At 36.5% G+C, this 25,981-nt stretch overlaps 1 protein-coding gene and 1 pseudogene across 1 annotated transcript; both read left to right on the top strand.

The window, feature by feature from the left end:
• The first annotated feature begins 1,456 nt into the window (after positions 1-1,456).
• LOC121253680 lies at positions 1,457-24,719 on the top strand (annotated as a pseudogene).
• Positions 1,613-4,708, top strand: LOC121253678 (IQ domain-containing protein IQM1-like). Its single transcript, XM_041153685.1, has 9 exons — positions 1,613-1,777; positions 2,009-2,468; positions 2,572-2,686; positions 2,796-2,861; positions 3,078-3,166; positions 3,296-3,383; positions 3,506-3,736; positions 3,847-3,948; positions 4,042-4,708. The coding sequence occupies exons 2-9, from the start codon at positions 2,059-2,061 to the stop codon at positions 4,420-4,422; spliced, it is 1,482 nt and encodes a 493-aa protein (XP_041009619.1). The 5' UTR covers positions 1,613-1,777; positions 2,009-2,058; the 3' UTR covers positions 4,423-4,708.
• Positions 24,720-25,981: the final 1,262 nt, after the last annotated feature.

Below are 25,981 nucleotides of genomic sequence, written 5' to 3'. Positions count from 1 at the left end.
AACATCTTCTCCCACTGATATTATCATGTCCTAATGGAGGTCTTATAGACAATAATGGATTATCCTACTGACCAAAACCTCTTCAATTCTCGATTAGACTAAGTAGGATAGTTTGGAAATTTATAACATTTTAAAATTTTATGAATAATATTGAAATAGTTTGAGTTAAAATATTTTTGTAAATTTTGAGAAATGAGATAAAAAAATTTAAATAAAAATATTATAAAGTTAAAAAATGTTCAAATATCATTTTTATTTTGAAATTTGAAAAAATTGTATTATTTTTTTGTGTTTTGTTTGAAAATTTAAAAGATTGTATTAGATTTTGTACTTAGATAATGATGAAGTATTGATTATATTAAAAAGTTAAAAATTTGAAATTGAAAATATTTTATTTTTTGAGTGATGTTCGAGAATAAAATTATGAAAAGTTTTGAGAATATCTTAGAAAATCTAAGGCATATATATTTGGATAATGAGATCAGATGAGATGAAAATATTGTTAATAATAGTAAAATAATTTATGAATAGTAGTGAAATAATTTAAGTTTAAATGTTTTATTAAATTTTGAACAAATTAAATAAAAATATTATAAAGTTAAAAAAGTTGTTTCAATATAATTTTCATTTTAAAACTTGAAAATTTTGTTTTTTTTTTTTTTTATGTTTTGTTTGCAAGCTAACTGTAATGAAAAAAGTTTTATCCAAAAAAAAAAACTGTAATGAAAATTTGAAATTTATAAAATCTTTTATATTTCAATAATATTTATAAAAAAAAAATTATAAGAGATTTTGAGAATACCTAACTCTTCAAACAACATTTCTAAATTGTTTGGATATAAATATTATCTCGATTTATCTTAATTTAATTCATCTAATTATTATAATTTTTTAAAATTTTTACATAAAATATAATAAAATATTTAATTTTTTTAAATTTTTAAATAATTATAATATTAAAAAATAATATTTTATTTAATTTTTAATTTTTACCTCAATTCATTCATCTCAAGTATTTTTCCAAAATTCGCCTAAATATATGAACGGTAGGTATAAATGACACCAAGATAATGCACATCTCACTGTGCAGAAATGGAAGAGCCAAGAGACACTGTACGTAGTAACTCTGTCTCTGTCTCTGCTGACAGAAAGGTCCATAAAGGTATGTGAGAAGACAGAACACGCGGAAACGCGCCACAACAGTTTGCTACAAAAAGCTGCAGAAGTTCCAAGAGGCGCGTGCCTGCGTGCGTGCATGACCAAAGCCATTACCCAAGACTTGTTGACTGCTGATGAGATGCACACAAAACGAAATCCCAAGTCCTGGAGATTCGTGTTTTTTCATGGAAACCCGCGAGGGTTACTTTCTTTGACCGTCCATTTCAATCTCCATCTTCATAGAACTCATATGTTGGCGCTATAGTCCGTACTCTGGGGAAATGAGAACACGTTACACGACCCTTATAAAAAATAGTTCCCCACCTTCAAAAGCGTACCCAGAATTACAAACTTTGAATTCATCAAATCAACCATTCGTGGTTTTGAACCAAATTAGCTTCTTTTTCTAGTTGGAAACGCGTTGTTTGAACGTCAACTACTGGAAATCTTGTTTCCTTTTAAGGTATATATAAGCCAAGCCAGGCAACCTTAACTGATCAAAGACTCAAGAGTCATACTCATCTAGCTTGTACGTAGGGTGGGTTGTTGGTTGATTCATCCATTTAGAATTCAGTCGGGACTGAAAGAACGAGGACATCTTTGATACCCTATTTTGCTGGTAAATTTATCATTACTCTTCATAGTGGATTTTCATATCTGTTTTAGTTTTTGGTGCTGTTGTGCTTTTGATGGTACAAGAGCAGCAGTTTTGCCTCTTTCTTCTCTGTCTGTTTCTTCTTTCTCCCTTTGCCTTCCTGAGGCATGAACATGATTCCTTGTACTATTTTTCTTTTTTTGTATAATCTCATTCTCTGGGGGCTAATATGAATGTCTTAATCATTTTGGGCAGGTGTTCATTTTCCTTCCAACATATTGAGTTTCTTTGGTGCTTGTAAATCTATGGGTTTGGCCTACAACATCAGTTTGAGCCCCAAAGGTGGACGTGCGACTTTGAGAACAGACAGCTTTAAGAAAACTGTTTCAGAAACCTTGAGCCTGTCGGGTTGTTGTAATAATACGAGAACTAATCATTTAAGCCGCTTAAGCGATTGCAAACCCGAAAATGTTGTTCTCGAAACTGGTCTTTCATTCAAGAGTCTTGTTCAAGACGAGGAGAATATAGGTATTAACTGCAATGGATTGAAACACAAACCAATTCCAACACTTTCTCTGCCAGAACAGGCAGTATTTTCTTCTCCGAGACCCAAAAGTGAGCTCGATGCTGCTGCGGTTAAGCTCCAAAAAGTCTACAAAAGTTACAGGACTCGAAGAAACCTTGCAGATTGTGCCGTGGTTGTGGAGGAGCTATGGTTAGTCTATCTCAGCGTTATCTAAACATGTGAATTTGGATGTTTCTTTGATCCGGAGTTTTGAGAGCTTGGTTTGATGAATCGATTGCTTCATATAATGTAGGTGGAAAGCATTGGACTTTGCTGCTCTAAGGCGTAGTTCTGTGTCATTCTTCAATGTTGAGAAACCAGAAACTGCTGTTTCACGGTGGGCGAGGGCAAGGACTAGAGCTGCCAAGGTGCTTATACACCACTAAAATCCCAAGCTTCTGCATAACATGATTTTATATCTTCTTAATCTATTGGATCATTGTTAGGATACTGATTAAGAAGAATTACTGATTATAGGTTGGAAAGGGCTTGTCCAAGGATGAGAAAGCTCAAAAACTAGCTCTGCAACACTGGCTTGAAGCTGTAAGTTCTCAAACTCTTTTAGTTGCTTTTACCCAAAATCATATTGAGATTCATTGATCATGATACCATTTTGATTTTGATGCTGTATAAAGCAAATATCAAAATGGGAAAGTTTCATTGAGACTTGGATACATTATTGTTATCAAAATTGACTTGTACTTGCCCCATGGGTCCATGACATTAATCAGACTCCTTTTGTTTTTATCTTTTCTGCAGATTGACCCACGCCATAGGTATGGGCACAACCTCCACTTGTACTATGATGGCTGGTTCAAAAGTGAGAGCACTCAACCATTCTTCTATTGGTAAGTAGTTCTTTTAGAAACCCCTTCCTTTGTTTACTCTGTTTGGTTGATGCCTGACTGTTGGAAAGAATAGAGAGATTTGGAATCTTATGCCTTGATTCTATTAACATGCTGATTTATGAAATGAAGGCTGGATGTTGGAGATGGAAAAGAAATAAACCTAGAGAAATGCCCGAGGACTGTTCTGCAACGCCAATGCATCAAGTATCTTGGACCAGTAAGTTGATCTATTTCTAAACCAACATCTAGTTTCATTCTCTAACGCATATATATGTAAAATCAAACAACATATGTCACTGATGTAGTCGTGCAATATCCTTTTTGATGTTGGCATTTCAGAAAGAAAGGGAAGCATATGAAGTAATTGTTGAAAATGGGAAGCTTGTTTACAGACAAAGTGGACTGCTCCTGGAAACCGTGGAAGGATCTAAGTGGATATTCGTTCTCAGTACAACAAGAGCTTTGTATGTGGGTCAGAAGAAGAAGGGTGTGTTTCAACATTCGAGCTTTCTGTCCGGCGGTGCCACAACGGCAGCTGGAAGATTAGTGGCCCACGATGGGGGTCTTGAGGTACAATTTTCATGCATGCGCGCGCGCATATGTCTGTATTTGTTAACAGCTTGTTGAACTAATTCTATGTACATTATATGTAACTTTAACCATTTAACGTAATATTTCAGGCTATTTGGCCATACAGTGGTCATTATCACCCTACAGAAGAGAACTTCCGGGAATTCATTATCTTTCTTGAAGAGAACCAAGTAGATCTCACGAATGTAAAGGTACTTATTCTTAATTTCTTTGCCTTTAACCTTAACAAATACATAAATTATGATATGGTTGATTCTGATCTCTACAACAATTTTCTTCTCCAGAGATGTGCAATCGATGATGACAGTATATCATATAAGGTCACTGGTGAAGAGCCAAACCCAGAATCATTTATGGGTCGTGCTAAATCTATGCAATCAGAGGATACAAAGACAAACCCAGTTTTTGCCTCAGCCAAGCCCTTGTCTTGCAACTGGACAACAGGGGTTGGACCCCGCATTGGGTGTGTCCGTGACTATCCTACAGAGTTACAATCGAGAGCACTAGAACAAGTTAACCTATCACCAAAGCTGCCTTCTGGACCTTTCCACAAATACGGTCCAATTCCTTCCCCACGGCCTAGCCCAAAGGTTAGGATGTCCCCTAGGCTTGCATCCATGGGTCTCCCAATGAGTCCCCGCACCCCTATTCCTGCAGCTAACTAAGCCAATTCACCGAAGGGGGAAGTGGCTGCTCAAGAGCACTTGATCTGGTAACAACACTTCAAATGAGGGGTACAAAGGGGCTAACTCCTTTTTTTTTTTTTCCCCTCATGATTTTAATGTCAAATTTATTTTCTTTCTCACTATTTATTGATTCATTTTTTAGATGCCTTAAGTGGCCCAAATATGTTTTTTTTTTTTTTTTTTTCCCTCCCAATTCTGGTTCATTGGGTTTCATTATTCTTTCTTGTAAACAGAAAGTTGAGGTTATAAAATATATTTTATTCTATTATTGTTCTCCTTTCTATACTCTTTTTTTTCTTTTCATATTCCAATGTTTGTTTCCATGAGCAAAGGCAATATTCTTTTTCATAATAAAAAATAGTACAATATGGGTGGAAATTCATGTAGATGGTCGTATTGTCAGATCATCATCAATAAATTATATGGATCAACTCGTTTAGTTAAACGGATTATTCCTTTAAACTTTAACACGGCTTATATAAATAACAGGTGGTACGATCCAACTCACATAAAAACTGTTTGAGTATTGGCATTAGTTTCTTTAAATTTATTTTTAAAATTTGATGAAAAGTGTATATTTTTTATAAATTTAAAACCTTTCTAATTATTACCCCACATTAGATTAATCATTGAATTAGTTAAAATAATAATATAATATTATTTTTTTTATAAAATATTTTTAATTTATTTTTTTTATATTTTACAATTTCATTAACTATATGTTAGTTAATAATTTAATTTAATACTTAAATTATTATTTTTTAACTTAAATATATTGTGGCTCAAAATTGAGAAACAATAATTTAAGTAAATAAAATAATGGTTATAGAATGTGAATAGTTAATCTTCAAATTTGAAGATGAACTTAAATGTATTGTAGTTCAAAGTTGAAGATTTTAGTGTATGCTAAGTCCAATGCATTGATTTTAAACACAAATTCATCAAATTTTAAAGATGACACTCATTTGATGAGTCCAATACCAATGTTCTAATAATTCATTTTTATTACGTTAACTTAAACACGGCCTATTTAACCCGTTTCAATATATTTCAACCTATTTCATGTAAATATGTTGAATTGACCTATAATTTGACCAAATTAATATAATTTCAAATATAATACAATACATGGATAACTATATAAATGATTCACAATCACAATTAGATTTATGATAAAATATTTTATGATCAATATTCAAGCCAATAATTTATAAGAAAATTCATACTTCCATAAAATAAATAAGTAGTCTTAATAATATTAAAATTACATCCTAGCAACAATAAAGGAATACAAAACTAAACATTTATAGAATTTGATAATATAATTTTTGTATTATATTGGTTGATTGCGGGTTTTGCTGGTTGTTCGACAGCTGATTCGTTTATTAACCACGACTTATATATGAAGTCAACATGTTTTGACCCAAAGTCATTTATATCAAATTCAAATCAACTTATTTCATATAGTGTTTATATTAAATTTACGGATTGTATTATATATTGTTACCACTAGAGTACAAGGTAGGGGAGAAATTACATAAAGTTGCACAAAAAACAAAAAAAACACACATATAAATTAAAGGCTCGTATCGTAAAAATTAGAGGTGACATTTCATGTTGATCATTTGAGTTGGTCGATTCTGAGATCATGAATAAATCAACTTTAACCCGAGTCAAATAACTAAATGTATCAGTTAATTTTGAGGAAACATCTACACAAAATGGGATAAATAAAATGCAAAATCTCTCTCTCTCTCTCTCTATCATATGTCCTAACCCCACCCCAGAGAAGAAATTCGTAACCCTTAGAGCTTAAGCCGCACCATTTCACCCCATCTTCTCGTTGATTGATGTCTCTCTCTTTCTCAGAGAACCGAAATCTCCTTCTCCTTCCACCTCTCTCACTCTCTCTCTCTCACACACACACACTCCCTCGTTCAACCCAAAAAGCACCCTCCACGTCGAGAAGTTCTAGGCTCACATGCCAGGATAGTAGCAGCAAACTGGGTTTGGAGTTCTGAGCATCAACGACTGGACAATAAATACCAGTGCTCGAGGTAAGTATTATCTTTGATAGCTCCTACAATGGGTGAAAAATGATTGTGTCATATGCATGCAATCTGTTCGTTAAGCTTATCGTCTCAATCTAGTAAAAGAGAAAATATAAGTTGGGCCTCTGTCTTTGGATTACATGGATGACAATCTATGTGTCCGCGACATTGTTTTCGGGACTACTGTTGTTCTTTTCGTTTGGTTATTACATCCTGAGGAAAAGGCCATTACATGGACTCTCTGATTTTGCCTCACTCAGTTGCTGGCCAATTCTTTACCATGGTTTGTACATTATTTTGGGGAATTATCTCTATGTAAAGGCTCGTCTTTTTAGACTGTATTGCTTGTTTTTTTTTAAACGAGATATTATATTTTTGTAAAGTGTATGCTTGTTTTTTATAAACAAAAGAGGAGCATATGGGTATATGTGTGAATCACAATCCCAAGTCGAGATGTGACATTATCCTGATGGAGGTCCTCTAATTACTCGAAAGTGTATAAGAATTGAGTAACATTTCATGGGTTGTCATTGGGTGAACAACACGTTTGAGCGAAATGGTAACACTCTCGGGTCAACATCGTTGCCTCTTTATTGGCGGAGGCTAGAGAACACTATGGTCAAGTAAGGGGCACGACGCCATGCATTGCTCAATGAAGTCACATCCGTGTTCATTACTTGTGTTGCGATAAAGGGAGTCAGGGTGTGTGAACAGTCATTTTTAAGAGATAACGTGGTACATGTTAATGAATGAAAACTGGGGGACTTGGAGAACTTGGGTTAGCAATCATATGCTCAAGTTTTGAGCATGGGATGCTCGGTAAGATATTGTGTAAGATTATTTCTATCTTTTCATTGCACGGACAACTACCTTAAAATATGACCTTTTATTAAAATTGCTTGGAAACTCTAACCTCAATATGTATGCCTTATTTCTTAAGTGCGGTTTGGATAATGAATTGAGATTAGATGAGTTGAGATGAAAGTTGAAAGTTGAATGAAATATTGTTAGAATATTATTTTTTAATATTATTATTATTTTGATATTTGAAAAAGTTGAATTGTTTATTATATTTTGTGTAAAAATTTAAGAAGGTCATAATGATTAGATGAGTTGAAGTGATTATTGAATCTAAACCAGCCGGCACTAGTTTCCTTGTATCTGCTTATCCATATAATAATTAACCATATGCTACTCTTATTCACATATCTCATTTTGTGTAGATGCTTTCTCGAACTTAACTGCTCCATTTGGATAGTGAGATAAGATGATATGAGTTAAGATGGTTTATGAATAGTAGTGAGATTGATAAGATGAGATGGTTTTTGAAAATTTTGTGTGTTTGGATTAAGAAGTGAGATGAGATGGTTTTAACTTTTTAAAGATTTAATAGATGTGGGTCCCACCAATTATTGCATAGTGTTTGTAATAAGTAACTTGATAGATGTGGGTCTCACAAATAATTAATAGTAATTTATAAATTAACTGTTCCACTATGCACGTAGCACATGCACCACTGTGAATGGCATGCATAGTGGAATACGGATTACGTGCACCCATGTGGCTCACGTCATCCAACCGTGAGCCCGATCTAGCTACCGGTAGCTTGTGAGCTCGGTGCCTTCTGAACAGTAGGAATGGTCACTGACCCATGGAGGTCGTGCTCGCCGTGGCCTCAAGCCATGGTAGCCATGAACATAGAGTGCATCCGTGAGACTCACGGCAAGCAACAGGTACACATTGGGCGTCCGTGGGTGGGCAAGGTCACCACCGGCCAACACCAGGATGGCTATTTCTGTCATTGGCAAGGTGTCCGTCAACCGCCGGACACCGCCCAGGCTTCTCAGGCCACGCAGTCACCGCCAACTTCCCACGACCTACTGAGGTTGCTAGGGGCTACAACTAGACATGCCAACATTTTCTATCACCGATGTGATGGTCTCTGGCAACAAAAAGTGTCGGTGGGACCTTCCCCACTAGTCACACAGTAATGGACTCTAGATCCCAACCACGGAACGAGTTGACTGGCCGTGGACCTCGCCACAAGCTCCTTGGTGTGACAAGAAGCCTCCTTGGCCCAGTAGGTCCTCGCCCAGTTCTATGATGGGCAACGATAGTCGCTTGGCCACGAGCTTCTTGCCCAAGGATGGAGGATCTCGCCAACCTCCCTCGGCCATTAGCTTTTTGCCCACGAAGTGGCCAAGGCACTCCTCAGCCATGGAAGGCCCTCGCCACACCATCTCATCGCCACACTCCCTCATTCACAACATGCTTACTTGCTACCATGGCCATTTTCTCACCTCACCACAGTAGGCAAGCTTCTTGCCCGCTCAATGGACTCCATCATTGCGAGCATCCATGCGCGGTGGTCCAATCCATGGCACTGCACCATGCCAAAGGGATGTGAGGTGTGTTAATGGTTCTAGTGAGGGGGAGGGGCTTGAAAAACCCAGAGATTGGAGCAGTGTGGTCTCACTTCTGTTGTCCTTTCGTCTGCAAAAGCTTCAGGATGACAGACCATTTGTCGTTAGTGAAGGGAGATGGTTTTCAATCTCATAAAGTGAAACAAAGCGCTTGGATGTGAGAGTGTCTTTTCATATAAAGTAAGTTGAGATGATTTCGTCTCAACTCTGAAACCAAACCGTACCTTAGGCTTCCGTTGGGTAAAATTATCCAACATGAAAAGCAAAAGAAATAGGTTGCCAAATTTATCACCCAAGACTATAAGTATTAAGGGGTAAATTAGCAATGTAGTTAATTGGTATGTATTCGTTTTTTAATTTATTGTAAGGGCTTAATTAATAACTCGTTAAAAACATTTTCGAGGCCTAGAAATTATGAGGTGTAACAAGGGATCCACTTCATTATCCAGCGTACGTACCTTGCCTTTTCATTTTCTTGGTGCCTTCGTTGATTTGTCCTTTTGTCTTCTTGATATATAGTTGTATCCAGCTCTCCCACTAAACTATGGAGTCAAAGATGTTGTCTTGATTACTTGGCTAACACAACATGTATTTTTCAACTCATTTTGGTCCAGTCTTCAATTAAATGATATTGATTTGTTGAAGGTAGGCCGTGTACGTAATGATAGTAAAACTTGGACGCAGCCCATGTTGCCCATGTTGCCTCCCATTTTAGCATCACGATAGTTTTATAAGAGATGCATCGATGTGCCAACTTTGTTGCACACAATAGAGTCAAAACAGCCTTCTTTTTAGACTAATGATAGGTACAAGTGTCAAATAGATAAGTTTCATACAGATCTTTTTAAAAAAGTGAGTGTCACCAAAAAGAATCATTTATTTGCACTTTTTCAATATGAGATTTACTTCTTTACATAATCATGTACTGTAATTATCTATTTGAAGTTTGTACAATTAATTTCTCTTCTAACAATTAATCCGACGTGCTTTATCTATATGGGTTCTGTAGACCGACTATTGTTTGTTTAGTCGTGCTTAGCTAATCGAGGGTGTAGTTCGAGGATGATTGTCGATAAGGCCAAATGTCTTTCTTTGTTTCATTTATTTTTTTTTTATTTTTAAACTAATTTACAATATGATTAAAAAATATCTTCATAATTATTAAAAAAAAAATTGTCCGGAGAATTTCATCGGGACCCACTCTCGACGACATTAGCTTTTTCGTTGTTTGTTATTCTTCTGCTACGCTGACAATGTTGTCTACCGTTTTTGGTCATCATTCTAATCATAATTTCTCTAATCAGTAGCCCTTATCCTTTTAACATGAGAGAAGTAGATCTTCCCACGAAATATATAGCACATTCTTCTAATTCTAAAGTTTTTACAGATGACAAATATGGGGATATCTTACAAAATTTTGACCGTCGATTTTCTTGACAAGTTAAGAATGCAAAAATATGGTACATTGTCTGATGTTTTAGTATTCCGGAAATCTAAGGCCCAAAGTAGAAAAATGATATACATGTAAAATGGGTCTCTCGACATTTACTAAGTATTTAATGTTGTCTAAAAAATTATTCAATTAACGATAAGTTTTGTGGGATTGATATATATATATATATATATATATATATATCTTCCTCCTACTCTATACCCTATAATTGGAATAAGAATTCTAAGATGTCTAAGCTCGAGTTTTGTACACATACTAGATGTTGTCTAAAGTTGTATTCGAGTCGAGTCTACGAGTTGAGACTATCCAAACTCGGCTCGAATATTAAATAGTCTCGACTAATGCTTAGCCCATATGAGGGTCAAGCTATAAAATTTAGTTTAAATTAGGCTTGATTTTGTAGAAAATCTATCTCGAACTCGCTCGAAATCTAAATTGTAATCGAGTCGAATTTTATAATAGTGTTATTGTTTAATAATAGACCATAATTTCAAGTTTGTGAATTGATATTTTAATAAACGAATTGAGTCCAACGAGTATAGGCAAGCCATTAAACACCATATGGTTCTCCGTTGTTCAAATAATTGGATTGATAATGGAAGCCAAGAGGCATAGGTTATTGTAATTGTAATTTGTATATTAAATAAAGGGGAATATTAGAAACACAATTTATTTCAATTCATCTCAACTCATAATTATTACTTTTTCAAATTTCAACACAAAATATAATAAACAATTCAACTTTTTCAAATCTCAAAATAATAATAATAATAATAAATAATATTCTAATAATATTTTATCAACTCAACTCAACTCACTTCAATATCCAAACGCATCTTAAATATTTTAAATCCTGATAATGGGTTTTGATGGTAGATTCTGATATTTTTTTTTATTTAATAATTAAGTAAATATTTTTTTAATGAAATTATGATTTTTTTTTTTCAAAATATTTAAGGGAGAATTTGAAAAGGATTCTCGGTGGCTGTAATGTCACCATTAAATAAATCCACCCAAACATCGAATTAATGACTCATGATGATTCATGAACACGATGACTTCTACTTCCACATTGAGAATAGTCAAAGATAAATGTTTAACATTGCCGCCTCCATTTTCAACACGTCAAATGTGTTCCTTTTTTGCACGATCTTCGTCAATCACGTGGACGACTCCCTCAATATTAAATATATACCATAGATTGCAACAAATAGAGATGTTTGAAAATTACTTACATTTCATCTCATCTTATTCTATTTTATTTATTTCTTAAATATCATTCAAATACAAATAGTATCAAACTAATCATTATAATTTTTTTAAATTTTTAAACAAAAAATAAATAAATAATCAAAATTTTCAAATTCTAAAACAAAAATAATATTAAAAAATAATATTATAACAATATTTTAATTTTATAATTTTTTTATTCAATTTTTTTCCTCTCATTTTCTAAAACTCAATAAATATTTAACTCAAACTATCAAACTATTATCCACAAACCACCTGATTAAAAATAAACGTGCTTTGACAACTTGTCATAGCATTTAGATTTTATTATTTATAGACACATTACATTTATGTCAGGATTAACACAAGGAAATTTTGCATACAAGGCTTAGAACAAATAAGGTATGCACAAATGAATTCCTAGAATAGAGTCAATCTACATCTGTGATTGTGGAGACGTCAATCGTGGAGAACTTTGTTAGACAGCTCGACATTAGTTGGTTGCTTTACACACACCCCCCCCCCCCCCCCCCCCCCCCCCCCCCCCCCCCCCCCCCCCCCCCCCCCCCCCCCCCCCGCGGCAAGCGAATGGGAAGATCACACACCATGAACTTGTCGTGCAATATTTGGAATCGAGCAGATGACAATCCTTTGGTGAAAAGATCACCAATCTGATCTAACGTGGAAATATAGCAGAGTTCCACATCGCCATTAACACCTTTTTCACGGATAAATTGTAAATCAACCTTCATATGCTTCGTACAAACATGATAGACGGGATTAGCTACAAGAGCAAGAGCACTCTGGTTATCACACCACACAGTGGGAGGAGAAAGCAATGGAACATGAAGCTCTTTTAATAACATCCGTATCAAGTATAATTCAGCCACCACCATTGCAAGTGCCCGGTATTCAGACTCAGTACTAGATCGAGCGACTACACATGGTTTCTTAGCACACCAAGACACAAGGCACAGACCAAAAAGTATATTGTACCCTGTAGTTAATCGCCAGTCTGTGGCATCTCCAGCCCAATCTGCATCGCAGTAAGCAGTGAGTCCTAGTGTCCCTTGCTGAAATAGAGACCATGATCAACTATGCCTTTGAGGTACCTTAAAACTCTTTTGGCTGATTTCCAGTGAATCTCAATGGGAGCATGACGTGTTGGCAAAGTTGATTGACTGAATATGCAATTTCTAGTCGGGTCAACGTGCAGTATTGTAGGGCACCCACAACTTGCCTGTAGGAAGTCACGTCTTCAGCAGGTTCCCCATGGCTGGCTAAAAGCTTTTGACTAGAGACACACGGGGCAAGATATGGTTGCTGGTTTAATAATAAGGCTGAAAGTCTCCGTAAAATCAACTCTATCAATTTGTTCGAACCCTTTTGCTACGAGATAGCTTTATACCAATCAAGACTCCCATCTGATTTTTGTTTGACTTTGTACACCCACTTGGTTTGAATAATATTGTAATTAGATGGTCGTGGAACCAAGTCCCATGTTGCATTTGCAAAAAGTGATTCATATTCCTATTGCATAGCTTGCTGCCATTCCGGAAATAGAGCAGCTTGTGAAAAGGTAACAAGCGTAACAATATTAAGCATATTGGTAAATGCACACAGGGGATGTTTGGAGGTATAAAACATTTTGAAATCGGGAAATTGTTTGGGCCAAGTGGAGTCAGTTTGGGATCAAGTGACCATATGGTGTTAAGGAGGATTTTCTTGTGGGATATGTTCGGTGTTGGCAACATTGGATGGAGGGGTATCAGAAGGAGAAGTCTCTGTTGCTTCAGGTGACATGGGTGGCAGGTCAATATCAGGTGACACAGATGGCAGGTTGATATCGGCATTTATATGGGGCTCATTATCAAGAGTTGGTCCAAGGAGTGACTCATCAGGCACTTGGGAATAAAAGGGTGTGAGATCAGGGACCATACCTGTCATGGAGCCATTCGATGTTGTAGGAGGGGTGTTGGAGTGCCAAGCTTTTGCTGGAAACAGGTGCTCATTGAAAGCCACATTTCGAGAGATGTAGGTCTTTTTTAAATAAGATCAAAGCAATGATAACCATGATGGTTAGAGGAATAGCCTAGGAATACACATTGCTTTCTACAAAAGGCTAGTTTGTGTGATGTATAAAGCCTTAGCAAGCGGTAACATGCACAACCGAAAGTTCTTAGGAAATAGTAATTTGGTTTTTGATCAAACAGATTTGAAAGGGATATTTTTGTGACAAGGTTGGTGTGGGAGTTCTGTTTATGAGATATATAGCTGTCATGAAGGCATCAACCCAAAATTTTGTAGGTAAATGCGACTGTACTAAAAAAGAAAGTCCTACTTTCATGACATGTCTATATTTCCTCTCGGCTATACCATTTTGTTGTGAGGTATAAGGGCACGAGAGACGTTGATGAATGCCACAAGTTCGTAGGAATTCTTGAAATTGATGTGAAAGATACTCACCACCATTGTCACTTTGTAATTGTTTGATCTTAGTGGAGAACCGGTTTTCAGCAAGAGACTTAAAGTGCATAAAATACGAGAAAAATTCTGATTTATTTTTTATAGGATACAACTAAGTAAATCTCAAAAAGTCATCTATGAAAAACACATTATAGCGATGACCTTCATTTGATGTTATTGGTGACACCCATACATCCGAATGCACAAGATCTAAAGGAGAAGAAGAAACTCGAGAGGATTCACCAAACAGTAATTACTTGGCCTTTCCCATAAGGCAAGGTTCACACATATGATCTAAGTTAGATGGTCCTGAAGTAGGTAAGGCATAAGTTTTTAAGATACTTTAGGTGGCTTGCAAGGAAGGATGTCCGAGCCTTGCATGCCAAACATCTAAAATTGTGCGAACACCTAGGAGAGCAACATGGGTACAAAATTTATAGATGGAATGACGATCAACTTGGATGGGATATAGCCCTCTTTCACTCCATCCTGTTAGCAGCGTTCGACCCATGAGGATGTCCTTCACATAAAAATGAGAACCAGTGAGTACAAAGTAGCAAGCAATGTCAAGACAAAATTTATTAATGGACAAGAGGTTGACAACAACTTGTGGGCAGTGTAGACCACTTTTAAGGTGATGGGTTGAGCCAGATGCATGTAGTGTGAATTTACCAGTATGTGAAGTATGTAAACCATTACCGTTTCCCACGGCTACTTTATCACCTCCATTGTATGGTTTAGCCAGGTGAAGATTGGAGAGATCCCTAATCACATGCTGATTAGCGCCATTGTCAATGAGCCAGGTATTGTCCTCATGGAGGGAGTTGGAATGTGCAACCATGACAGCCAATTGTTGTGGTGGATGTCTCCCTTGATGGTTGTAATCGTATCGGTGGAAACAATCAAGAGCCATATGATTCATTTTCTTGCAGATTTGGCAAGCATGAGGATTAAAATTAAGGTCATTTGCCCAAGCTAGGACACGCCCATTGTGTTGAGGAGGGTTTGCTAGACGATTCTGAGGTGGAGATGTACTGAAGCGTGGTTGCCATGTTTTGTTTTTATTCTTTTTGGCATTTTTTCCTCCCTCAAACTTGTTAGTCTAGCAAAATTTTGATGATCACCTTGGAAGTTTCTATATTGATTCTCAAGCAAAGCTTCAAAGGCAAAAAGTTTAGATTGAAAATCAAGTAGAGATACTAACCTTTCTCGTTGTGCAAAGTAACAATTGGAGATGAATGGTGTATGGGCATTGTTGAGTCCTCCAAGGATGTGGGAGATGAGATCCTTCTCGGTTAGAGGCTTCCCAATGACTACTAGTTGATCAGCAAGAGTATTAGCTCCTTCAACAAACTTAGGGCAACTTTTGCCACCTTGATGTAGGCCTTGTAGTTGTCGCTTTAGTTGATTTACATTTGAGATTGAGGATGATGCAAATCAATTTGATATTGTCACCCATGCTTCTTTGGCAGTTTTAATTTCATAGACCATTGACAGCAAGTGAGAGAGGGTGTTGAGGAATAATTTCATATTGCCTGTGGATAAGGTCTTGGGCATGTGTATACGGAATGATCAATCCTCTCTTGTAGAACCGGTTTTATGAGAGTTAGACCCATGAATTCTTTATGGTATCAAAGCTTGATTGGCAAACGCTCGATCCTACTCCACGATGTCATCTTCCGCTGCATCCTTTGTCCCACCAAACAATATGATTCAATATGTTTCAGTGAAACTTGATGGTCTCTCAACCTATCAAACTGGTCTTCCCAAGTTGAAGGAACCCTCAATATTCATGGCCTTCTGGGTTTCAAGGATGGAAAGGAATCGTGCCCAAAAGAATTTTTGCCTGTTGAGCCAGGAAAAGAATGTCGGAATACCAACTCTGGTTTTACACTATGGAATCAGAAAAGCTAATTTGTTCTGCTTTGGATGAAATCTACGCTTTGATACCATGAAGAAATTCATGGGTCTAACTCATCTCATAAAATTGGTTCTACAAGAGATGATAGTTCATTCCTTATAAACATACCCAAGACCTTGTCCACAGGGAATATATGATTATTCCTCAACACCCTCCCTCACATGCATATCATTATTTTTTCTGGTCCTTGTCACAGGGCAAGTAGTGTGGGCTCTTATTCATCCTGTAGCAGGCTCTGATACCATAAAAATAAATGTGCTTTGACAACTTGTCATAACATTTGGATTTTATTATTTATAAACACATTACATTTATGTCAAGATATACACAAGGAAACTTTACATACAAGGCTTAGAACAAATAAGGTATGTACAAATGAATTCTTAGAATGGAGTTAATCCGCATCTATGATTGTGGAGACGTCAATCGTAGAGTCTGTAATTGTGGATTAGTTGTTGATGTTAGACAACTCAACATTAGTTGGTTGCTTTACATTTACTACTATTTACAAAATTATTATCTTATCTTATTCATCAAACATCCCCTATAAACGTATATGGATTAATTTATATTTTTATATATTTTCTAACATTTGTATTAATCAAGAATAATGATACAGGAAACCCCACCAACTGGTTTACAACAAGGTTACAATTTAAGTAATATAGATGAGAGAGAGAAAAAACAGCTGGTTTGTAGGACAATCACGTAATGGTACTGCCAAGCAATAGCATCGACAAATTGTGATTGATAAAGAGGTGAAGATCAAGAGCTAAGTTGAGCCAAGACTTGGCAGATTGGTGCATGTTCCTACGCGCACTCGCCCGCTCAAATAATTTTTTTGAAACCCCACCCGCTTGCCCGGCCATGATAACTAGCCCTACCTACGAGCCCAGCAAACTGTGCAGGCAGGTAACATGTTACCCAATCCAACTAATAAATGTAGATGTCCCCTTAATTCAATTGTACACATGGTATGTTGTGTTTGGTAGCCTTGTAATCATGCATCACTTTATGCAAGTGATGGGCAAAAAGTTTCAAACATACGGTCTCGATCATTTGAATATTAATCCTCATTTGAGGTTGCATTCTTCTATGTATACTGATCTATTAATAGGTCATGTGTTATTAATGTTTTTTCTATGCCTCCCATCTACACCTTCTTGCACATCATTTTATTTTAGAGCAATACTATATAAAGTTTTAGCGTGTACAAGTCTCGTATATTTTATTTAAAAAGAATAGAGTTCATCATTAAAAAGTATATTTTTTTTATACGAATATCTTATTTACCTTTTTTTTTTCAAAATGAGTATTGCACTAAACTTGTACACCTTATGACAGCATAAATCATTTCCCTTTATTTTGAAGAATGCTACGGACATGCCACACTACTATTCACTTTCATTTCACTTTATAAATTACACATTTTTAATCACTTTTAGATCATCTCTTGTTTTTTACAAAAACAAAAGAAATCAAAGCTAAATTTAGTATGCGGATATTTTCTTTGTTTTATTTAACTCTGGACTCGATCGAGATCTAACTTCTTTTTTTTCTCAACAAAGTAGAACATTCATAGATAAACTAGCGGTTACAAGATACAAGATTTAATGGAGTGAGAGTCCCCTACAATCTTCCCAAATTAACAAACTAAAATACAAAAAAGAAAAAGAGGGATCTTAAGTCAAAAGTATGGCTTCCACCTATTTTTCACAAAGGGAGACCACTTGGTCAAACTTATCTTATTCCTATCCAACTTATCAAGACAGTCGATGGTCAAACTTACCTTATTCCTATCCAAAAGGTCATGGAAATCATTTCTCCTTCAACCTCAAAGCTACTGCACGTAGTCCTTACATCATTTTATTTGAGGTTGCTTCTTATTACTCATGCAAAATTTTAATATTTCTAATTTGGGTTTGAAACACAATGTATAATATTTGGTGCATGCTCTTCTGGAATGTAATATTTATGGTCAAAATTCTTGTATTTTTTTTTTTTTTTGTGGCATCTTCTTATATACATGGTTTAATTCTTTCTAGTTTAATGTTTCATTCGGTTTATACTTCACAAAGGAAAAATAAATAAGAGTAGTGCTAGGCTGCCACCAGCAATGACAGCTGGGCGTGCCGCCCAGCACAAAATTGTCTTTTTATTTTTTCCATCTTTTTATTTTCATATTTTTTTAACATATCTAAATATTTTTAAAAAATTAAAAAAAATACACCAATATACTAAAAGTTACCTTCTTAATCATTAAGTAAAAATAAATAAATAAATACATGAGCGGTCAAAGAAAATGGATAAACTCAAGCGACATACTTGCATTCATGTTCAATAAATAAATTATCTTTTCTCGAAAAGAGTACTCACGGCCATATATTTCAGTCTAAGGGCAAGGCTACTCTGCAGCCCAGCGTTTACCGCTGGGCGTGTTGCCCAGGCTTATTTTTTATTTTTTAACTTTTTTCTTTTCAAATTTTTTTAATATTTTTAAATATTTTTAAAGAATAAAAAAATATACCAATACACTTAAAATCACTTTCTTAATCACTAAGTAAAAAATATATATATTTTTTACTAACAGTCAACTAAAGCGGTCAATATAGGTAGGCAAAGAAGCTTTTCCCTTCGGTCTAATCTGCTTTAGAATCTTAGATTAAAAAAAATGGGTATATATACAAGCCAAGCCAGGCAACGTTTCCTGCTCAAGAATCGTACACATCTAGCAGCTTCTACATTGGTGGATTGTTGTTTGATTCAACCATTTAGAATTTGTTTGAAACTAAGACTAAGGACATCTTAACTTGATACCTATTTTGCTGGTAAATTTATCATTAATCTTTACAGTTGCTGGAAATCTTGCCTCCTTGCCTGTCTGTTTCTTCTCTCTTTGCCTTCCCAATGCATGATTCCTTCTCTATTTTCTTTTTTTTTTCACCTATAATTTCATTTTGAGTTGGCTAATTTAAACTTCTTGATCATTTTGGGCAGGTGTTCACTTGCCTCACATATTGACTACTTTCTTGGTGCTTGTAAATCTATCGGTTTGGCTTATATACAACATCAGTTTTAACTTCCAAAGGTGTTCGTGTAACGGCCCGATCTTTTATTTAGAAATAAATTACTGATAAAATTTTTTTTATGAGTTAAAGCAAATTATCAGATGATTTTTTTATAAACCTAGAGTTAAATCTCCATTATTATTATTATTATTTTCCCTCCAAACCCATGAATCCTCTTCATAATACAACTCCTCTCTACCGGATTTTTTCTTCTTGAATTTGAAACACGCACCAAACCTTATCCACCCACATGCACATGCACATGCACGTCTCTTCTTTTATCTTTATCTAGGGTTTTCATTGGTCTATATATAGAGGCTTATTGTGTCCAGTCCGAGCGTCGATTTCCAGCGTGAACAACCAGCCTCAAGCCGAAACCAAACCCATGCCTTCTTCCCCACGCCGCACTATGATTCCCTCCACGCCAACCCAAGCTGCAAGCCGCACTCCCTAATCCCCTTGTCGCTGCCCCCACTTCATGCACGGCCTCCAGGCCACGTCCAGGAAACAAGAAATCGAGAGCCACCTGCACGGCCTGCCCTCGGAAAAGCCATCAACCCGCTGCCATTCTCCCCTGTTTAAGCCCCCAAAAACAGAGCACTGAGCTCTCCGACCGTGAGCCACAGCCCAGCCACCCTCAGCCACAGAACACGCCGACGCCACCACTGGCCACCATAGAATACATCGGACCACCCTCAGCCGCCAAGGCACGCCGTAGCTGCTACGGACGCACACTGTTTTTGCACGTCCGAAACAGAGCATGCAGTCACCTTCTCCACGGTAGCCACCTCAAGAGGCGCCGAACCCCTTCTCAGACGACACAGAAACCGCCGGCCAGCACAACCCAGTGGCACCCACTCCGTCCCGGTAAGCCACGACCGTCGTCGTCCCCCTCTTTCTCTCGGTTTCTTTACGGCTTGACTGAACTCCCGCTCTCCTCCTCTCGGCGTCATACCACCACTGCCCAGAGAACCCAGTCGCGTCTCCGGTCCTTCCCCAGCCACCCAGAGCCGCCGCGCATCAGCTTCCTCTCTCGGTGAGCATCGCACCCCCCAACCCGATTGCATGCATTTCCTTTGACGCGTAAAACCAACTCGAATCCATGCAAACCGTAAATCAATTTTTTTTTTGGTTAGTTAAATTACAAAAATGCCCCTCTATTTTTTTTATTTTCCCAAAATGCCCATGTACAGTATGTTGTTTTCCAAAAATATCCTTGTTTATTTAAGACTAACGGGTAAGGATATTTTAGTGTCAGGAAGTGTTTAGGTTTAGAAAATATAGATTATTTTAGTAGTTAGGTTTTTAAATAGAATCACTTGTTTAATTAGAAATTTATGTAAAATACGTGTTTATTTTATAGGCGACCGATTTCTTGCCGAAAATAGTGGATTAGCATTGCAAGGTAAGTAGCATGATCATATCCTTACGCGTATGTACAGTGAGCTGTTTGTCTTTTTATAAAAGATATTATGCATGTATGCCCTTTATTGGAAGCTCCTTTTTACGTACCCAAAATATGATAAAATTATGAAGAAGTCATGATTTTATGTGAAAGATTATTCATAAAATTATTTAGGAAATGCATGATTTTATGAGAGAGTTATTTTGTAAAATATTTATGAAAAATCATGACTTTTATGCGATGAAACATGTATCACGACGTTTATGAAAGAATGCGATTTCGTTTGAAATCTATGATACGATATGACAAGTATGTATGTGATTTCTTTTGAAATCTATGATATGATATGTATGTGATTTCTTTTGAAATCTATGAAATGTCAAGTATGCAAGTATGATTTGATAAAATATGTAACGGCCTATGTTATGATATGAAAACGGTACCTATGTTATGGGCATATTGCATTGCCAGGTCGTGCATGCTGGTAGTGCACCCAGTATTATCTTCCTTATGTATGGATTCCACAACCTGCGGCCACGGGCGGAATCGGAATCTATTTAGATTCGCTAACCCTAACTCACGGGGGTCAACAGTGGGTAACGGCCTATGACAAGTGAAAGATAAGTTAATGTTTATGTCATGTTATTTATGAATGTATTTATGAATATGCACGTTTTTTTTTAGAAACCTTATGTTTATTATGTTTACTGTATGATGTGTTGCTTATTGAGTATTCGACTTATTTTAGTTTGTTTTTATGTTTTTAAACCACCCCAGGTGATGACATTTATGAAGACGAGACTGCAGGACAGAACTTGACCCAGGGAGGCGAGACAGAGGCCTAGACAGATTATGTTATGATTATTTTTATGGTTCTAAGTTTTAAATAAATTATTTTGATAAGCACATGAGACTTCCTTATTTTTCATAAGTGCTTCCGCAGACCTTATTTTGAATTTTCAATATTTATTGAAGTTTGTTATTTTATGGAAATGTTTCGCATCTGGTGCTTTGTTAAAAAGAAAACGTTTTAAGTTCAAGTTTAGTAGTAGCACACTGGCTCCTCGAAAATTTTAAAATGTCTTTTCGGGAACGGGGTGTTACAGTTCGTGCGGCTTCGAAAACAGACAACTTTAAGAAAACCGATTCAGAATTCAGCAACCATGAACCTCTCAGATAGTTGTAGTAAGATGAGAACTAATAATTTAAGTGATTGCAAACCCGAAAATGTTGTGATTGATTACAATGTATTGAAATATAAACCAATTCCTAACCATTTCTCTTCCTGAACCAGCTCTACTTTCCTCGCCGAGACCCGTGAATGAGCTCGATGCTGTTGCGATTAAGCTCCAAAAGGTCTACAAGAGTTACAGGACTTGAAGAAACCTTGCAGATTGTGCAGTGGTTGTGGAGGAGCTATGGTTAGTTTCTCGCAGCGCTATCTACATAGTGAATTCTCTTATGTTTCTTGAATTCTGAATTTTGAGAACTTGGTTCCATGAGTAGGAGGAAAGCATTGGAATTTGCTGATCTAAAGCAGTGTTTTGTGTCATTCTTCAATGTTGAGAAACCAGAAACCGCTGTTTCAAGGTGGGTGAGGGCAAAGATTAGAGCAGCCAAGGTATTTGAATTTTGTACACCATAAGAATTCCAAGCTTCTGCATAACGTGAATTTATATCTTCTTGATCTACTGGAGAATTATTTGGATATTGATTAAGAAGAGTTACTAATAGAAAAATTAAGAAGGCCCAGAAATCAAGAGATTAATTATTGAGTGCAGGTGGGAAAGGGCTTGTCCAAGGATGAGAAGGCTCAAAAACTGGCGCTGCAATACTGGGTTGAAGCTGTGAGTTCTCAAACATTTTTAGATGCTTTTACCCAAAAATCATATTGAGATTCAATGATCAGGATACTACTTTGGTTTGATGTTGTATCAAGCGTATCAAAATGGGAAAGGTTCATTGACACTTGGGTACATCATTGTTGTCAAAATTGACTTTGAACTTGCTCCATGACATTTTTAATTTTTCTGTATGGTTCAATTCAAAGAAGGGTTGAAGCTAACATCATGCGACTATACCCTTTATCTTATTCAACAAACCGATCCAGTGATCTAATCAAACTCCTTTCATTTTTATCTCTTCCTCCAGATTGACCCAAAACATAGGTATGGGCACAATCTCCACTTGTACTATGATGTATGGTTTCAAAGTGAGAGTACTCAACCATTCTTCTATTGGTAAGTAGTTCCTTTAGGAACCCTTCCTTCTGTTTACTCTGTTTGGTTGATCCTTGACCGTTGAAAATAATTTAGAGATTGAGATCTTATATCTTGATTCTATTTACTCACTGTTCTCTGAAATGAAGGCTGGATGTTGGAGATGGGAAAGAAATAAGCCTCGATGAATGCCCGAGGGCTGTTCTGCAACGCCAATGCATCAAATATCTTGGACCTGTACGTTGTATTCCTGAACTAACCTGCAATTTAACTCTCTGATATACAAATGCATGTTGCATTAATTGATGTATATGTGGAATATGATCTTTGTTATGTTGGAACTTCAAAAAGAAAGGGAAGCATATGAAGTAATTGTTGAAGATGGGAAACTTGTTTACAGACAAAGTGGACTTCTCCTTGAAACCATGGAAGGATCTGAGTGGATATTTGTTCTTAGCACAACAAGAGCTTTGTATGTGGGTCAGAAGAAGAAAGGTGTGTTTGAACATTCGAGCTTTCTGGCCGGGGGTGCCACAACAGCAGCTGGAAGATTAGTGGCCCACGATGGGGTTCTTGAGGTACAATTCTCATGGATGCCTATGTTTGTATTTGTTAACAGCTTGTTGAACTTCTACTTAAATATGCAACTTTAACTATTTACCATAATATTTCAGGGAATTTGGCCATACAGTGGTCATTATCACCCTACAGAAGAGAACTTCAGGGAATTCATTAGCTTCCTTGATGATGTAGATCTTACAAATGTTGAGGTACATAACTACATATTATTAATTTCTGTGTGTTTAACCTCATCAAATCCATACGATTTGCAATTGAAATTCTCTCTAATGTTTTGACCGAATTTGATGGTCAAATTCTGGAAAGAGATGACACATCTAGGGCTGAAAGAAAAAACTAGCAAACCAACCGGACCAAGTCGAACCGACCGGTTCAATACCAATTCAGTCGAACTGTTCTGATTTTTATAATTTGAAAACCAAATTGGACCAAATCGAATCAAAATATAATATGAAATCTTTATCTTATTATTTATGGTTTCTTAACATAAACTTACTCTTAAACATGAATATTAATATTGAGTTATTAACATGTTATTATTTATCCTTAAATATTAAGTTATATACTTACATATAGAATATGATATAAGTATAATGCATATATATATATATGTATATATGTATTATAAGTACCTATTAAGTTCATACGCATGTATTTTGAGCTGAAAATAATGTTTTTAGCTCTAAAACTCATATTTGGGCTAAAATAATTATTCATTTCAGTCAAAGAAATAAATCAACACAACAAAAAAGTCCAAAAAGTCGAAGAAACCAAAAAATCTAATTCCTTGGATGAGAGGATCGTTCTTAGAATTCCAATATTGACTTAGACTAGTTCGGTTCAACAGTATATCCAAAACCGAACCGAATTAATTACACTCCTAAGTTACACATCATTAAATAGTTGATTCTGATACTAACAAATTTTATCTTCAGAGGTATGAAAATGATGATGAAGGTCTACCAGTGAAGAGGCAAATCCAAAACTGATTATAGGGCACGCTAAATCTACATCAGACGATACAAATACAATGGTCCCAGAGGAGATTAAAATCACATCCACCCATCCACAAGCAAACAAGAATGCTGAAATTGCTAATGTGGATAGTGATACTGTAACAAGTCTGAGGGTGCCCTAGTGAAGTGAATGAGATAGAATTGAAGTTAGAGAGAAACCTGAGTTGTGGATTAGATCAAGGGTGCGGATCGTACCAACGTTGCATAAAGGACCATGTTCTAGAAGACTATTATTTTACCTTTTATTATCTTAGTTGTTTAATATAGTAATATTCTCATTGGTTGTAGCTAGGAATATTCTCAAGGGTGGGGACCAGTTGGTCTACAATAGTTGAAGTAGTATGTTTACGCATTCTGTTATAGACACCCCTCATAAGGGAACAAGAACCATGTATTGTTTTCTTTATGCTGAATATTAATTCAAAATTATTCTCCTTTTTCAACCTTTCTTCTGGAGGCCTCTCACCCTCAAAGTGAGAATTTCTCATTTTCCTTACTTGTGTTACAGATACACCCTAGTTTCTAGGTTAGCCAAGACCTTATCTTACAAATGGACAATATGAGATGGACCTCGTGTTGGGTGTGTCCGGGAAAGCGCTACAATCAAGAGTATTGGAACAAGTTAACCCAGTTGGGCCAATTCCTTCTACAAGGCTCTGGCCCAACAAAGGGTCGGGTTGTCCCCTAGGCTTGCCCAAGTCTGATAGTGAGGACCCCATTCCTACAACTAAGTTAGCCAATTCACCCAAGGAAAATGGCTCCAAGGGCAAGGTGATGGAGTAGAGTCTCAACCCCTCAATGGGATTGCAACAAAAATCGTGTTTTATGAATGTCAATTTCTCGATTTTGGTCGAGGAGTATGGGTTCAGCCAAACTTTTGATACCATTTCCCTTCTTTTATTATTATTATTATTTGTGTGAAATCTATGAATCATCTTCTAGGTGGACTCCTTCAGCCCTTGGCTATACCCTCTTGACCTTAATCTAGCATATCAATGGACTTCATTGAGGGCTTACCAGCATCTCATGATTTTAATTGCCTATGGGTTGTGGTGGATCACCTAACAAAATGCAATCACTTTATACCTCTCTCACATCCATATACTGCCCTAAGCCTAGCCCAACAGTCCATCAAACACATACTCAAACCTCATGGTATACCAAGCTCCGTTGTTTCAGACCGGGACAAATCCTTCACCAATAAATTCTGGCAAGAACTGTTCAGACAGCTGGGAGTTCAGTTGGCCTTTAGCTCGGCCTACCACCCCAAGACGGACGACCAATTAGAAGTAGTTAACAAATCCTAGAGAATTGGGTAATCTAGGTTCCTTTGGTCGAGTGGTGGTACAACACATCTACCCATGCTTCGATTAAAATATCCCCTTTTGAAGTCCTCTATGGCTACCCCTACCCCCTATAACAAGTTATCATCTAGGTACCTCTCGGGTGGAAGTGGTAGAATCCACACTCCAAGCACGAGAGCACATCCCTCCACTGCTACATCATAACCTGCAAAAGGCCCAAGAGAGGATGAAGAGATACTCTGATTTGAGAAGAAAAATAACTTTTGACACAAGAGATTGAGTGTATGTGCGTTTGCAACCTTACAGGTAGCAATCAGTGGCTCAAAGGAGAAATTTTAAACTTTCTCTCCATTACTATGGACCCTTCAAGATCACTGATAGGATCAGAATTGTTGTGCACCAA

This window comes from Juglans microcarpa x Juglans regia, chromosome 2S (assembly GCF_004785595.1).
Source record: "Juglans microcarpa x Juglans regia isolate MS1-56 chromosome 2S, Jm3101_v1.0, whole genome shotgun sequence".
Taxonomy (NCBI): Eukaryota; Viridiplantae; Streptophyta; class Magnoliopsida; order Fagales; family Juglandaceae; genus Juglans; species Juglans microcarpa x Juglans regia.
This window is presented reverse-complemented; position numbering and strand designations above follow the sequence as displayed.

Coding starts and splice junctions, on each gene's coding strand:
- LOC121253678 (XM_041153685.1), top strand. CDS start 2,059: ATGGGTTTGGCCTACAACATCAGTTTGAGCCCCAAAGGTGGACGTGCG. Junction 2,862..3,077: donor TGCAACACTGGCTTGAAGCT/GTAAGTTCTCAA, acceptor TCTTTTCTGCAG/ATTGACCCACGCCATAGGTA. Junction 3,167..3,295: donor ACTCAACCATTCTTCTATTG/GTAAGTAGTTCT, acceptor TATGAAATGAAG/GCTGGATGTTGGAGATGGAA.